General features: G+C 39.2%; 8 protein-coding genes across 8 annotated transcripts; 3 read left to right on the top strand and 5 right to left on the bottom strand.

The window, feature by feature from the left end:
* Positions 1 to 326: 326 nt before the first annotated feature.
* Positions 327 to 1,084, bottom strand: VTP21DRAFT_3986 (uncharacterized protein; the record flags this gene model as incomplete). Its single annotated transcript, XM_069394346.1, has 2 exons — positions 327 to 583; positions 652 to 1,084. 2 exons carry the CDS (start codon positions 1,082 to 1,084, stop codon positions 327 to 329), a joined length of 690 nt encoding a protein of 229 aa, XP_069248865.1.
* Positions 1,085 to 1,365: 281 nt separating this feature from the next.
* VTP21DRAFT_3985 (uncharacterized protein) lies at positions 1,366 to 3,208 on the bottom strand (the record flags this gene model as incomplete). Its single annotated transcript, XM_069394345.1, has 9 exons — positions 1,366 to 1,552; positions 1,613 to 1,757; positions 1,820 to 1,991; positions 2,055 to 2,157; positions 2,220 to 2,460; positions 2,519 to 2,747; positions 2,810 to 2,905; positions 2,981 to 3,127; positions 3,206 to 3,208. 9 exons carry the CDS (start codon positions 3,206 to 3,208, stop codon positions 1,366 to 1,368), a joined length of 1,323 nt encoding a protein of 440 aa, XP_069248864.1.
* A 770-nt stretch (positions 3,209 to 3,978) lies between these two features.
* Positions 3,979 to 4,737, top strand: VTP21DRAFT_3984 (uncharacterized protein; the record flags this gene model as incomplete). Its single annotated transcript, XM_069394344.1, has 1 exon — positions 3,979 to 4,737. The coding sequence occupies one exon, from the start codon at positions 3,979 to 3,981 to the stop codon at positions 4,735 to 4,737; it is 759 nt and encodes a 252-aa protein (XP_069248863.1).
* A 651-nt stretch (positions 4,738 to 5,388) lies between these two features.
* Positions 5,389 to 6,310, bottom strand: VTP21DRAFT_3983 (uncharacterized protein; the record flags this gene model as incomplete). Its single annotated transcript, XM_069394343.1, has 5 exons — positions 5,389 to 5,507; positions 5,575 to 5,716; positions 5,784 to 5,936; positions 5,991 to 6,143; positions 6,209 to 6,310. The coding sequence occupies 5 exons, from the start codon at positions 6,308 to 6,310 to the stop codon at positions 5,389 to 5,391; spliced, it is 669 nt and encodes a 222-aa protein (XP_069248862.1).
* Positions 6,311 to 6,441: 131 nt separating this feature from the next.
* On the bottom strand, positions 6,442 to 8,462 carry VTP21DRAFT_3982 (uncharacterized protein; the record flags this gene model as incomplete). The annotated part of the gene is made up of 4 exons (XM_069394342.1): positions 6,442 to 6,546; positions 6,610 to 7,871; positions 7,936 to 8,053; positions 8,127 to 8,462. 4 exons carry the CDS (start codon positions 8,460 to 8,462, stop codon positions 6,442 to 6,444), a joined length of 1,821 nt encoding a protein of 606 aa, XP_069248861.1.
* A 361-nt stretch (positions 8,463 to 8,823) lies between these two features.
* On the top strand, positions 8,824 to 9,795 carry VTP21DRAFT_3981 (uncharacterized protein; the record flags this gene model as incomplete). Its single annotated transcript, XM_069394341.1, has 4 exons — positions 8,824 to 8,909; positions 8,971 to 9,047; positions 9,105 to 9,398; positions 9,467 to 9,795. The coding sequence occupies 4 exons, from the start codon at positions 8,824 to 8,826 to the stop codon at positions 9,793 to 9,795; spliced, it is 786 nt and encodes a 261-aa protein (XP_069248860.1).
* Positions 9,796 to 9,939: 144 nt separating this feature from the next.
* Positions 9,940 to 10,700, bottom strand: VTP21DRAFT_3980 (mitochondrial 37S ribosomal protein mS38; the record flags this gene model as incomplete). Its single annotated transcript, XM_069394340.1, has 2 exons — positions 9,940 to 10,280; positions 10,346 to 10,700. 2 exons carry the CDS (start codon positions 10,698 to 10,700, stop codon positions 9,940 to 9,942), a joined length of 696 nt encoding a protein of 231 aa, XP_069248859.1.
* Positions 10,701 to 10,963: 263 nt separating this feature from the next.
* On the top strand, positions 10,964 to 11,936 carry VTP21DRAFT_3979 (uncharacterized protein; the record flags this gene model as incomplete). Its single annotated transcript, XM_069394338.1, has 3 exons — positions 10,964 to 11,142; positions 11,386 to 11,464; positions 11,622 to 11,936. The coding sequence occupies 3 exons, from the start codon at positions 10,964 to 10,966 to the stop codon at positions 11,934 to 11,936; spliced, it is 573 nt and encodes a 190-aa protein (XP_069248858.1).
* Between the last annotated feature and the right edge of the window lie 370 nt (positions 11,937 to 12,306).

Below are 12,306 nucleotides of genomic sequence, written 5' to 3'. Positions count from 1 at the left end.
AAATAACATCATTGGTCTTATTGGTTTCCCCTACTGAAAAATGAGATATCAAAACTAATTACTAGAGAGCTTACTAATGCTTGTGAACAATCGGGGCTATACCCATCAAACCAGGATCATCTCGTGAAAAACTGCAACGATAATTTGAAAGAAACTATCAAGAGGATGATTTAATCTCAAGCTGTGTCGATATCAATAACCAAATTTTGCATTGAAGGTCTATATTTTTTTCTTTCCCTCTCTAATAATAGAAAGGATAGAGGATTGACAAAACGAAGTCGCTAAAAAGTACAATATAATGATATCTAACTATATATATAGCTTTTCTAGAGAAGTATAGCTGAACTTGCTACGACCAGAATCAATATCCATCCCATAGCTAAGGTCGATGATTTAATCGAAGCATTTGCGATGACATTGTTGCATGTGAGTGTTGTAGATGTCTGCATATTTCCAGAACCGCGAGTCCATGCTATCGCAACTGACGAGTTAGAAAGCATGCGCATCCCTAGAGACGTTGTGCTTGTGAAGATGGGTTGAGCAGGGTTGTTTTTACCCACCACGCCCGTTATATTAATCGGAACTAATGAATAAAACATGTCATCTTTTTAGTCTCTCCCTAACATATTAAGTGTCTCAATATATACGTACTTGCAATCATGTCTCGTTGCTCGCATGTCGGTGGCAACGTGTAAACAAGGCCCCCCGGAGCACAGCCATTGATTCTAATATGATCGGCACAATCTGCATCCCATCCCTTAAAATTGCATGCTCTTGTATTCGCCTCTTTATTGTCCGTCGTTTTGCCTTTAGTTGCTTCATCTGCAAGACGTGGAGCGTTGAAAAATAAAGTCATACACCGAGGCTCGAGAGTGTCGTTGGCAGAAGGCTGGAGGAATAGACTTATGGAAGTCTTATTTTCGTTGAAAGAGAGTGAAACGGAAGCATTGGCCCCGCCTTCGAGCAAGAAAGGGAGCGTAGTGTTTTGGATGTTAATCGGGGTATTAGAAGGGGCATCTGAGGAGGTTTGGTTTTGCGCAAATGCAGGCGCTAAGAGAAGTAATGTGAGTAAACATCGAATCATTTTTAAAAATATGATGAAGAAAGCAATCACATCCTAATGGTAAACATTTATTAGTGGTTTTTCTGGATTTTCACTTACCTATGTTATTCAAATCACCCTCTTTACCCTTTGACCTAATGGGTCTAACGCTCGGGTTACAAAAAAAAAATCGAAGAGTGCTGAATTTAAAAAAAAAATTAAAACTTTATTCGAAATATTTATTTCAGATCTTTATACTGTATCAAAAAAATATAAGAAAAAAAGTGAAAAAAAAAAGAGAAATGTGGAAGATTGCTAACTATTTATGCCTCGGCCTCATTTGGGCGCTGCTTCAACACCAACTCCTTGCCTGTCAAACGACGGTAAACATCCTTGACGTCGTCGCACACGCTTTCAAAATGCGAAGTTGCGTCGTAGCTTCGCGAGATGAAGAGTTGGTCTTGCGTGCCGTCTGCAATAGGCTCTTCAATAGGGGAAACCGAAATAAATCTACCAAGTGCATGTAAGCATAACGACCCTTAATACTGGTAATGAAGGAGGTTGACTCACTGTTCAACAATCGGGCCAAGCAGATTCAATCCAGGCTGAATCTCCTTTTCCGGATTGTCCGTCTCAATGATGGTCGACACAATCGCCAAATAATAGTCTTTAGCGCAAACATTGTGGGCAGCCGATACACATGCAATGTAAATGTCTAGAAATAACATGGAATTGAGCAAGATATGATTGTCATGATATGAGATAACCAGTTCTCACCATGCTTGCGACCGACTTGATTCTGGGGGATGATCAATTGCACGGAGTCAGCATTATCCGTGTTAGGGATAGGATGCTTAAGGATGCAAATAGCCCGCACCACTGAGTCGACTTTTCGCGCCTTATTCGGGGCATAAGAAGGATCACAAATGACGGCTTTGCACTTGGCGGTCTATAACGATGGAAACAAATCCGGTCAAACAAATCGACAGCCTACTATAGCATAAGAACTTACCTCGTCCCCGGCGCGCACACCGCAAACCTTTCCAGATTCATCAAACACGATTTCATCAACCTTCTTGTCCAACATATATGTGCCTCCGTAAATAGCACTCAAACTAAAAAATAAGGAGAAAAATTGTAATTCTTTAAAGCTCAAAAATTACTGGAATACATTTACCGTGCAAATCCTTGTGGCAATTCGCCCAGTCCATATAGAGGATAAATATATGGACTTTTTCCGTAACGGGCCATGGATGACATATAGAGCATAATCCGATCGTAAGTTTCACGAGCAGGACGGTTCAAGTATTCATCATTGAAGTGGAGTGCTAGCGAATGGCCAATGAAGTCTTGGGTACCAGGCTCAAGTCCAAATTTCTTGTAAAGTTCAGACATTGGCAAAGTGTCGAGGTTAACCCCTATTACGAGAATTAATATTGACTATGCAAATTTTTATGTTAGAATATATTTAAATACCATTGTGAGTGGCCGGATCTTCATCGCGCCAGTTCTGAATGAACTCGAAAAACTTCTTGGCGCGACGCTTCTCGAATAATCCCATGAGGGGAGAGCGAACGGCCTCCATTTCTGTGGCAGGAACCTTGGAGATGCGACCATCTCGATAGACATAAGAACCTGCAATTTGCTTGAATTCCAAATAGCGAGTTACATCCGTGTGAACAAGGACTTTAACCAATTCACCGTTCTAATATAAAAAGAGGGCTGAATAAGTCCTCCTTTAAGCGATATATACGAAAATCTAATTACAGCCATCATGAACTTGGGGATGAGATCAATATTCCAATCGCGGTCACGCCCAAATTCAGCCGGCTGTTGTTGACCATCACGGAATTTACGATAAAACTAATCAGGAATGAGATGATGTTAATTTATTATCCGCCTTTTCATTATATATGCAAATTTCACTCGAGTACTCACTTGAGTCAGGTTCAAGCTAGCACTCTCACCTCCATAGTAGTCATTACGGTCCAAATGCAACACTTTCTTGCCTTCGACAGAAAGAAGGCCAGAGAGAATGCATTCAGTTAGGCCAGTGCCCAAGACAATGACATCATATTCTTCATCCTATGAATTATGAGAAGTGTAACTGCATTAAAATCTAGACTCATATAAATAAAACTGAGAGATGATTCAATTTAATACCATGTTGGCTTTGGCAGCTAAAAATAATGATAATGTAAATGATAAGTAAAAGGCTGAGATGAACTTGCTAACAAAGAGAAAACTTGGTAAGTCTGCTAATAAAGGGAGATTCAACGCGTTTTTTTTGCTGGGTTGAGGAAAGGCTACTTGGGTAACGTCACCTTGCGGCAAATTGAATGGATTGAATAGAAGTTGGGGGGGGAAAAAACTCGGAACCAAAATGGCCAAGTCCTTTGACAATATGCGAAATATAATTTGTGTATACCAAGCCTTATAGAACTATAATGCCGATATTGATATGTACAATATTTTATATATTCAAGGATTTTTTTTATACTGCTAAACTATTCGGCTTCTTCAAAGTTTTCTGCCCTTCTCTACTATCTTAGTATTGTTCGCTTTAACTTACCAAAGTCAGAGATGCTTCAGAATATCTCAATTTCTCCTATATTTACTTGATTAATCATATAGAATTATTTGATATTTCTCTTAGAGGAATAAGGCATTCTAATACTCACTGAAACAAACTGCGCGGTTTAAAGTCATCATACACGATAGTACGAATGGTATAGTTCTATACTCAACACAAATTCATTCAGCGAAGGGTGCATACTTTGAAATATCAAACTAGCTTCCAAGAGTCTGTTTACTTACCTAAATTTGACCTAGACGGGGAGTTCATCAAATATGTGGTAATAACATTTGATATCAATTAGTATAATAAGAATTCTCTTGTTTAAGAGATATTATCAAGTTGAAAGTGCATAAAACTAATGACGGAGGTGCCGAGTTGGAAAGAATATAAAGACCGGATTTTGCAAAATAATTCACATATTCAGAACACTTCAAACAAAAAACAAGCAAAGCAATCAAAGACAAACTCGGACAAAATGCTCAAGAACTCTTCCCTTGTACTTCTCCCTCTTGCTCTACTTGCCGTCGTCTGCCCCTCTTTCGCTACTCCTCTCACTGACGAAGAAAATCTTGTCGACAAACGTTGCGGCGCGTATGGTATCGGCAATCCATCTGTTTACGGTTTGAGCTACCCATGTGCCTATGGCGTGTCTTACCCATGTGGATATGATGTGTATGGGGGATGTGGAGGATATGGCGGATGTGGAGGATATGGCGGATGTGGAGGATATGGCGGATGTGGAGGATATGGCTGCTATCCTAGGGTTTACAACAACGCGTATTATGCCAATGGTGCCGACTTGGATAGCTGCTGCAAGCATCGTGCGAACCTTGCTGCTAATGTCAAAGCTAACGAATGCACCAATGCAGAGAACCACGCCAATGTGTACAACGTTGCTAATACGAACACCGTTGTGAAGCGATGCGGGGGAATTAGCCACGGTATACCATATGGCGGCATGGGAGGGATTGGATTTGGTGTCTCGGCATATGGTTTAGCTGGAATTGGACAGGGGATCTTGCCTTATGGTCTTGGAAGGATTGGCGGAATCTCGCCTTGTGGCGTTAGAAGTATCGGGTACGGAGTCCCTTATGGCTGCGGTAGTTGGGGTTGGTAAATACTTGGGCTAAAAAAAACTATGCAAAGTAGCGTATATTCAACATTTTGAATAATACATATAAGCTCCCAATCATGTTATAAAAAAAAAGAAAATAAAAATTTAGGTGAAGATATATTTGTAGTTCACGAAATGCATGCACTTATTGATGACTCGTTCTAATCTTTCACTTAGATCTTGAGAAAAAATTCATTGAGATTAAGAGCTATTTATAAGCTACATAATATACTTCAAGAAAGGTTTATCAAGCTCGAATAATGTAATTATTGGCTCGTATATTGACTCGATCAATTTTTTTTTTTAATATTGCACACCTCGTCTATCTCAACACATCCTTAGAAAATTAACTCAACGAAGTCGATAGAAGGGGTTTGCAGTCGACAGTGGACGAATAATGTAGCGAGTGTAAGTTATGCTATCAACAAATATAGGGGTAATAGCCAAAAGTAGTAAGGTTTACGATAACTATTTTCTATAATCTACCTGTGATTAAAAGTGCCATTTTTGTTTAAATCGCTTACGGTCATGTCTTGTAAAGCTAGGTTTGAGGGAATAGATCGAGCATAGTTTTTTATAGTAAATGCAATGGAGGAGATGCTGATCAAAATGTAGCGTGATATTTATTATATAATACAAATTTGCACCAGTAACTTAAGCTGCTAGCAGTGCGGGCTCAAGCTGTCTACTTGATTGGGCTTTCTGCTTGTTTTTGCGAGATGCTACCTTTTCCTCTTTGCTCTCCTTTTCTTCCTCTTCGGAAAGGACTTCATCTACAAATAGCACAGGATATTAAACTTCAAAATATACAGATGCAGAACTCTGAGGAAAAAAATTCACCCTTATCCTTGATCGGCTCAGTTGTAGGCACTTCTGGGAGCTCATTTCCTATTCTCTGCTCTAGTTCAATTTGTGCTAACTGTTCCAAAATATCTTCTTCATCTTGGGCGCTTATCTGGGAGCTCAGTAACTCATCAATTTCCTATATTATATTGACAGTGTAAGATACCATTTCTAATAGCTAGTATTAGTACTGATTTTTCACTTACATTCTGGTATGCTATTGCATCCGCTGTCTCCTCCATCAATTTCTCCACACTCTCAACGGACATCTCTTTCTGCAATTCCTTAAGTACCTGGTTGCCTTGCTTGAGACCTGAAAGAATTTCCTTCTCAACCAGTGCAAATTCAATAGAATTTGTCTATAGTAAAGAGCTTAGTAAATAGTTTGAAAATAGAATTAATGTATAAAATACCAGATTCTCAAGATTAATAAGATGGGCATCTGATTTTTCCAAAAGTTTTTCTTGATATCTCTTCTTTTTAAGAGCAAGAAGAGCTCTACGTTTGTCTCCCTTTACGATGGCTACCTTAGCAATTTCAACCTCGCGATCTATGATGAGTAGGATCTAAATTAAAGAGGAAAAGGTTACTAGTGCTTAACATTGGTCAAAATTTAAGCGCTTCAAATTACCCTCTTCTGGTATTGATGAAGTTTATCGCGCTGGATCTTCAGATCTAATATAGCCTTATCTTGCACAGTGATCCTCTGTCCTTTTGGTTGAGTGTTCCCCATCGTTGTGAAATTGTATTTCAACTTTATCTCTTGATAAAATTACAAGTTTATAGGCTCTTTTTTTAACTCGATTTTATTTTCTAGATTATTTCCATATATATTTTACATATTCTAAATTGTACTGCAGAAGTCTAGTTCGATTCAGCAGCCACATAGGCAATGTCTTGATTAGTATTGATATGATCGTCCGTAGGAGGTCGATATAGCAAAATGTTAGGTATCAACCTGTAGATATACTGGTAGAAATAAAGTGTTAAAAGCGCAAATAGATAACTAGAATAAAATACTAATATACACACATCTCGAGAAAGACCATCGAATTTCATTCGAATCAAGCATTTGCCCAAAACATACTCCTCGTTAAGCCAGGCATTAAAAAGCGGGTGTTGTCTAGGAACTTGCTGTATAAATTCTTCACGCACGATTTGCCAGCCAATGCCATCTGCGTGGAGCTGTAGTGCTCGCACCACTTGTTGTAAATGACACTGTATTAGGGTATGATGGAGTAGCTTATAGGTGTCCTTAGCATTTTCCGCTTCAATAACGCTTCCAGGAAGTACTTCCACCCTTCTCCCGGTCGTAAGCTCCAGTGTTTCTTGATGCAATTTAATTCCCCCGAAATCTCGGATTCGGAAGCTTTTTAGCTCGCCAGTCTGCCGGTCGAAACATGCCTTCGTATTCTGTAGATGGGCTTCAAATGCAAATCCATTTTTAAGTAGTGGGGGAAGAAACGCGCGGAATGCAATGTTAGCGTAGCGCTTAAGGAATTGCATAGCCTTTTCGCGAGTATCGAGACCCCATCTTCGAATTAAAACGCTTTCTTCAGAACCATTGGCATCTGGGTCCCTTTCGACCAAAGCCGCACAAATAATCTCTCTTTCACCCTGCTTCTCCTGGTCCATCTCGCTCGTCTCTTGCCGAAATACGCAGCTAAGATGTTTGCTGTAGTTGGGATCAGAGTGACGTGCCCAGGCACTTCCCGGCTCTAATTCTACAGCGAGTACCGTGGGATCGATCTCAAGACGAGGGATAATATCTCGTGAAATCCCTGGTCCGAGATGTGCGGTGTACGGGGTAATAGTTCGCATTGCCGAGGTTATGTTAATACCACAAGCTAGCTTAATTGCATACCCAGGCAAAATTTCGGGTAGAACGACGGTACGAAGGGATGCCTGCACACGTGCTTCAACTGTGAATTCCGGAGGATAGACATTGATTCCTCGATCCTTGAAGCGAGCTTCCACGTTTGGAACTTGTAAAGGGTGTAGTGGTATAATAACCTTATCTTGAGGAATGTTCTTGAACCCAGCATACTCAAGCAAAGGAAACATAAGCTGGAGAAACTCGCCTCTTATATTCATTTCAGTTGCAGGGACAGAGACAAAACGAAGTTTGATCGTGTTAAACTCAAAACTTCCGGGGGCTATGGGTGGAATAGGTGGAACAGCACAACGAGCTTTATGCGTTGGATGGTGTGGGTGTCCCTCAATAATACTCTGTTCCCAATCGATGCTCGAAGAGGCAAGTGTTGGGGCCGGAACTCGGTTTGCGAAAGTATGTTCTAGTGTATGAAAAAAATTTTTTTGAATATGTGGCTTCATCTCTCTAAGTTTATCATAGACTACCCATATACATAACCGTACTCTCGATTTCCGGTACTAGCTCTTCGAATATCTTACGTTCTACTCCAGCAGCTTTTGATAGTTTTCGAAATGTGCTGACTGGATCATATTCAGGAACAATCTTTCGAAGAGAAGGAGAAATGTTTAAAACACGAGCCAACTGCCCTCTAATAGCATAAAAGCCTCTGGTTTACCTTTCCACTTTCCACATTGTACAAAGGAAACATCAAGTCCTGTGGATCTAGCAGGGTTATCTCTAAATTGTAGACCCCACGTCTACCTACAGGAGGATTCTTCAAACTGATAATATAAATATCTCCATTTGTAGCTATGGGAACAACACACCAAGAGCGTAGGCCATTATCGGGGAGGGTGTGATAATAGCCTTTGATCAAATCCTCATTAATGAAACAAGTAATGAGTCGAGATGTGCATGCGAATTGAGCACGCTCCAAATGAGTTCTAGGCTTGGGAGAAGAAGTAGGGAAGGAAAGCTCGGATACGACACTATTAAAATGTGAATTGCTCATAATAAACAAAGGGATTTGCCAGTTGAGAAAAGTATTAACGGCTCTGGTTTTTACACGTATACGTTTTTATTAATTCACTCCAATATAGTACGATTTTTAAATTTAAATACAGCTGATATATTCTTGAATAACTCCTAGAGTTTCATTCACCATTCAAGTAAAGAGCAAAAACGAAAAGGAACGCATAAAATCAGCCTTCGTATGTTGCTCTTTTAGCTAACGTATGATAGACTATCTTGAGAAATAGTTTTTTCTGTTCAATATTCTACCAAGTATCTATTCTATTATCACGTAGTTTTTGTTATAAGTAGTCACAGATTTTCAAATTCGTTTCAATGGATAGTGTTCCTGAGTTTTATTGATGAACTGGCGTTCCATTACTAAGGAATTTCAAGCACTCCTATACCCGTTGGGCTTTGACCTTGTCAAGGCATTCCCAGTTCAAAGGTAATTAGATATTTCATATCCCCTTTTATTAGGATCCGATTACTAAACATTTTTCTTTCAGGTACAATACATCTTTGCCTCCAACAGTATCCGCCCATTTACCTACTTTTGGTCGTTCTAAATCGACCCTAGCTGTAGGTAAGAATTAACAGAGATATTTTTGTATTGAATTGATATATCAAATATTTGAATTAGTTATCGGAAATACGCGACATTTTTGGCCGATCTTCATAAATTACCTTGTCTCCTCTAAAGACATTTGTATCGATAATCATCCAGTAGATACCTACTCTACTCGATGTATTGAGAAAGTTGTAGAAAACATTATTGGTGCCAAAAATATCAAATATGAGCTGCGATATACCTATGATAAAGACGAGCGGTTTGTGGCTTTTCAAAGATTAGCACATGAAGCACATCTCGCTTACTACAATCAGATTCTTTGTTTGCACCAAGACTATGGACCATGGATTGCTCTGAGAGGAGTTGGTAAATTAGTTAATGACTGAAAAGTTTGTGTAGCACAGTTCTAGGTGAACATTAATACCCATATAAAGTTATTATTGATATAGATGGCCCTCCGCTACAGGATATCAATGATCCCCCTCTCACACATCCATTTCCACAGGGGGATGAGCAACTCAAATCGATGTTGGATGACATTCTGAAAACATACGGGACTTATGGGAAAGGCACTCACCAAGGCTTCTCGCGTCAAACTCATGATTATGTAAAATGGGTAGAGATGAGGGATTATGCTGCTACTTTTGTTGGAGGAAAATCCTGCCCATACCGGTACTCTCAGGAGCAGCTTGATTATCACTATACCAAAGACAAGACGAAATTGCGAAATGCAATAGAAGCAGCACGTTCTGTAATGAATTAATGACCTTATTTATATACTCTTTATTCCAAAAAAAACATCCCCTCTTCTATATATTTTCCAACACATAAATAGAACATAAAAAAAGCTCATTGCAGAGAAATAAAGGAAGAGGAATAAAAAGGGAATTAATACACATTATAGATATTATTTACCCAGGCGCTTTCTAAGCGCTCTTGTTCGCTTTCGCAATTTCCGGTATTTATGCTTGTTCATCTTCAACCTTCTTTTCCTTCGCACACTAGTAAGTTCCATTTTCTGAAGCATGGGAGATACTGATAGTCGTTGCAGCCCATCGGATAGAAATTCTTCCACTACAGCTGTAGAATTATCATCTAGTTCACTGGCCTCCAATATATCCACAAAGGGGCTATACTGAGCCTGGTCTGCTTGCACTTGAGATAGCTCAGAAAATTTGAAATTTTGAGATTGATTCGGTGGCTCGAATGGACGCAGTCCTGAAAAATACCTAGCAAGTGCTTCATCGCCTATAATTTATACAGGTGAGAATGAAAAAAAAAATAAAAAATTGCAAAGGCGCTGTGTTACTTACTATCATCTTTTTCTTCTATCCGATCGTATTTAACCCGTTCGTCATTTCCAATATCAAAAAGTGGGCGGTGTAGTGCATAAAATCGGCATTGAGCAAGCTCTTTCTCTGTAAAATTGGGAATTTCTGTTACAGGAGTGAAAGAAACTGTCGCTGGAGACTGTCGTCGCTCTGTGTTTTTACCTCCAGGAGGTGAAGACGATGAGGAAGACGAAGACGAAGACGAAGAAGAGGACGAAGAATAGAAGTGGGAAGACGGGCAATATGAAATATTTAGTCGCGCAGGTGGTAATGACTTAAATCTAGGAGTTGATGTTAGAGCGAATGCTCTCAATCTTAGTACAGAATTGCGGTTCATTTAATTATAAGGTTAAGATCTATAGGTAAGGAAGCAAAGTGAATATTCAAACACCCCTTTTTCATAAGCCACTCAAATAATCGAAACTAAAGGGGAAATCGCGTTTTCTAATTTTCTTATTTTAAAGTGGCTCGACTAAAGTAGCTAGATTAACGATGGTATGGTTGAATTTAAGAGAGAGATGTGGCATTGGGCTTATTTTTGATATATTGGTGTTGGCTTTTATATAGGTTGATAACCAATTTGATTGCGCGCTGGATCTTATGCGCAGACTTCCTCCTCAAAATACGGAGGAGAATCTAGCACATCTCATTGACCTCGTTCCACATCTAACAGATGACCTTCTATCTTCCATTGACCAACCTCTCAAAGTTCGTAGCTGCAAACAGACAGGTGCAGAATATCTCATCTGCGACTACAATCGTGATGGAGACTCTTACAGGTAGAGAAAAACCAAATTCGTGTTTTCATGAACTAGCGTTTTTATCGTGCTACTTATCTCTGAAGGTCGCCTCATTCAAATGAATATGATCCTCCTCTTTCCGATGGAACAACACCTTCACCCGACCTTCGCAAGCTGGAAATAATGGCAAATAAAGCCTTTGATACATTCCGTGACATGTAAAATATAAAATTAGTTCCCATCCAAGTCATTTTTCGTATAACAATTTCGCTTCATTTATAGGTACTATGATGGTGGTGTGTCGTCTGTTTATCTTTGGGATCTCGATGACGGTTTTGCCGGAGTTGTCCTGATAAAAAAGGTAATTATAATAGATCAAAAATTTATTCTCTATATCAGGATTTTCCTTTCATGCAAATTTCTTTTCTTTAATTTCAGTAAGCGATGGAGAAAGGGGCGGCTGGGATTCAATTCATGTTTTTGAAGCACAAGAACGTGGTCGTAGCGCGCATTATAAGCTCACGTCCACAGTTATGCTCTACTTATTTATGAATAATAGAGATGTTGGCAAGATGAATTTGTCAGGTAGTCTAACAAGGCAGGCCGAGCAAGATTTATCTATCGCTGAAGGGCAACAGGCTCATATAGCGAACCTTGGTCGGATGATTGAAGATATGGAATTGCGAATGCGCAATTCATTACAAGAGGTATATTTTGGAAAAACTAAGGATGTAGTAAACGAGTTGCGCGCTGTGACTTCATTGGCAGATCAACGGCGTCAAGAAGAGATCCGACGGGAACTTGCCGATCGACTACAGGCACGACAGCGCTAGTTGGTATACGGGGACTATAAATCTCTTATACTTTCTTCGTTTCCTATAACCATTCTTCTTTACACTTCATTTTCAACGATTTTTCTCAATATTTTTATGGATTATCACTTGGCTATGAAATATTTTTGTTATATTTCTAAATAAAAATTCCCTTTGGCTTCAAAAAATCTTATCTAACCTATATTCTAGGACTTTCATTTAATTTCTGCAAACATATGAACATATCATTCCGCTATTAAATATATAGAGTATTAACAAGTTTAGCTATGTTTTTTTTTCATTTTTTTATTTGATTTAATAGATGCGGAGTTGGTAAAGTTAGACGATTTAAATTTTGATACTAACTCTAGGGTATATATTGAAGCTACTA

This window comes from Calcarisporiella thermophila, assembly GCF_041956535.1.
Source record: "Calcarisporiella thermophila strain CBS 279.70 unplaced genomic scaffold VTP21scaffold_19, whole genome shotgun sequence".
Classification (NCBI taxonomy): Eukaryota; Fungi; Calcarisporiellomycota; class Calcarisporiellomycetes; order Calcarisporiellales; family Calcarisporiellaceae; genus Calcarisporiella; species Calcarisporiella thermophila.
Note: the sequence above shows the minus strand (reverse complement) of the source record. Positions and strands in the feature narration are given on the sequence as shown.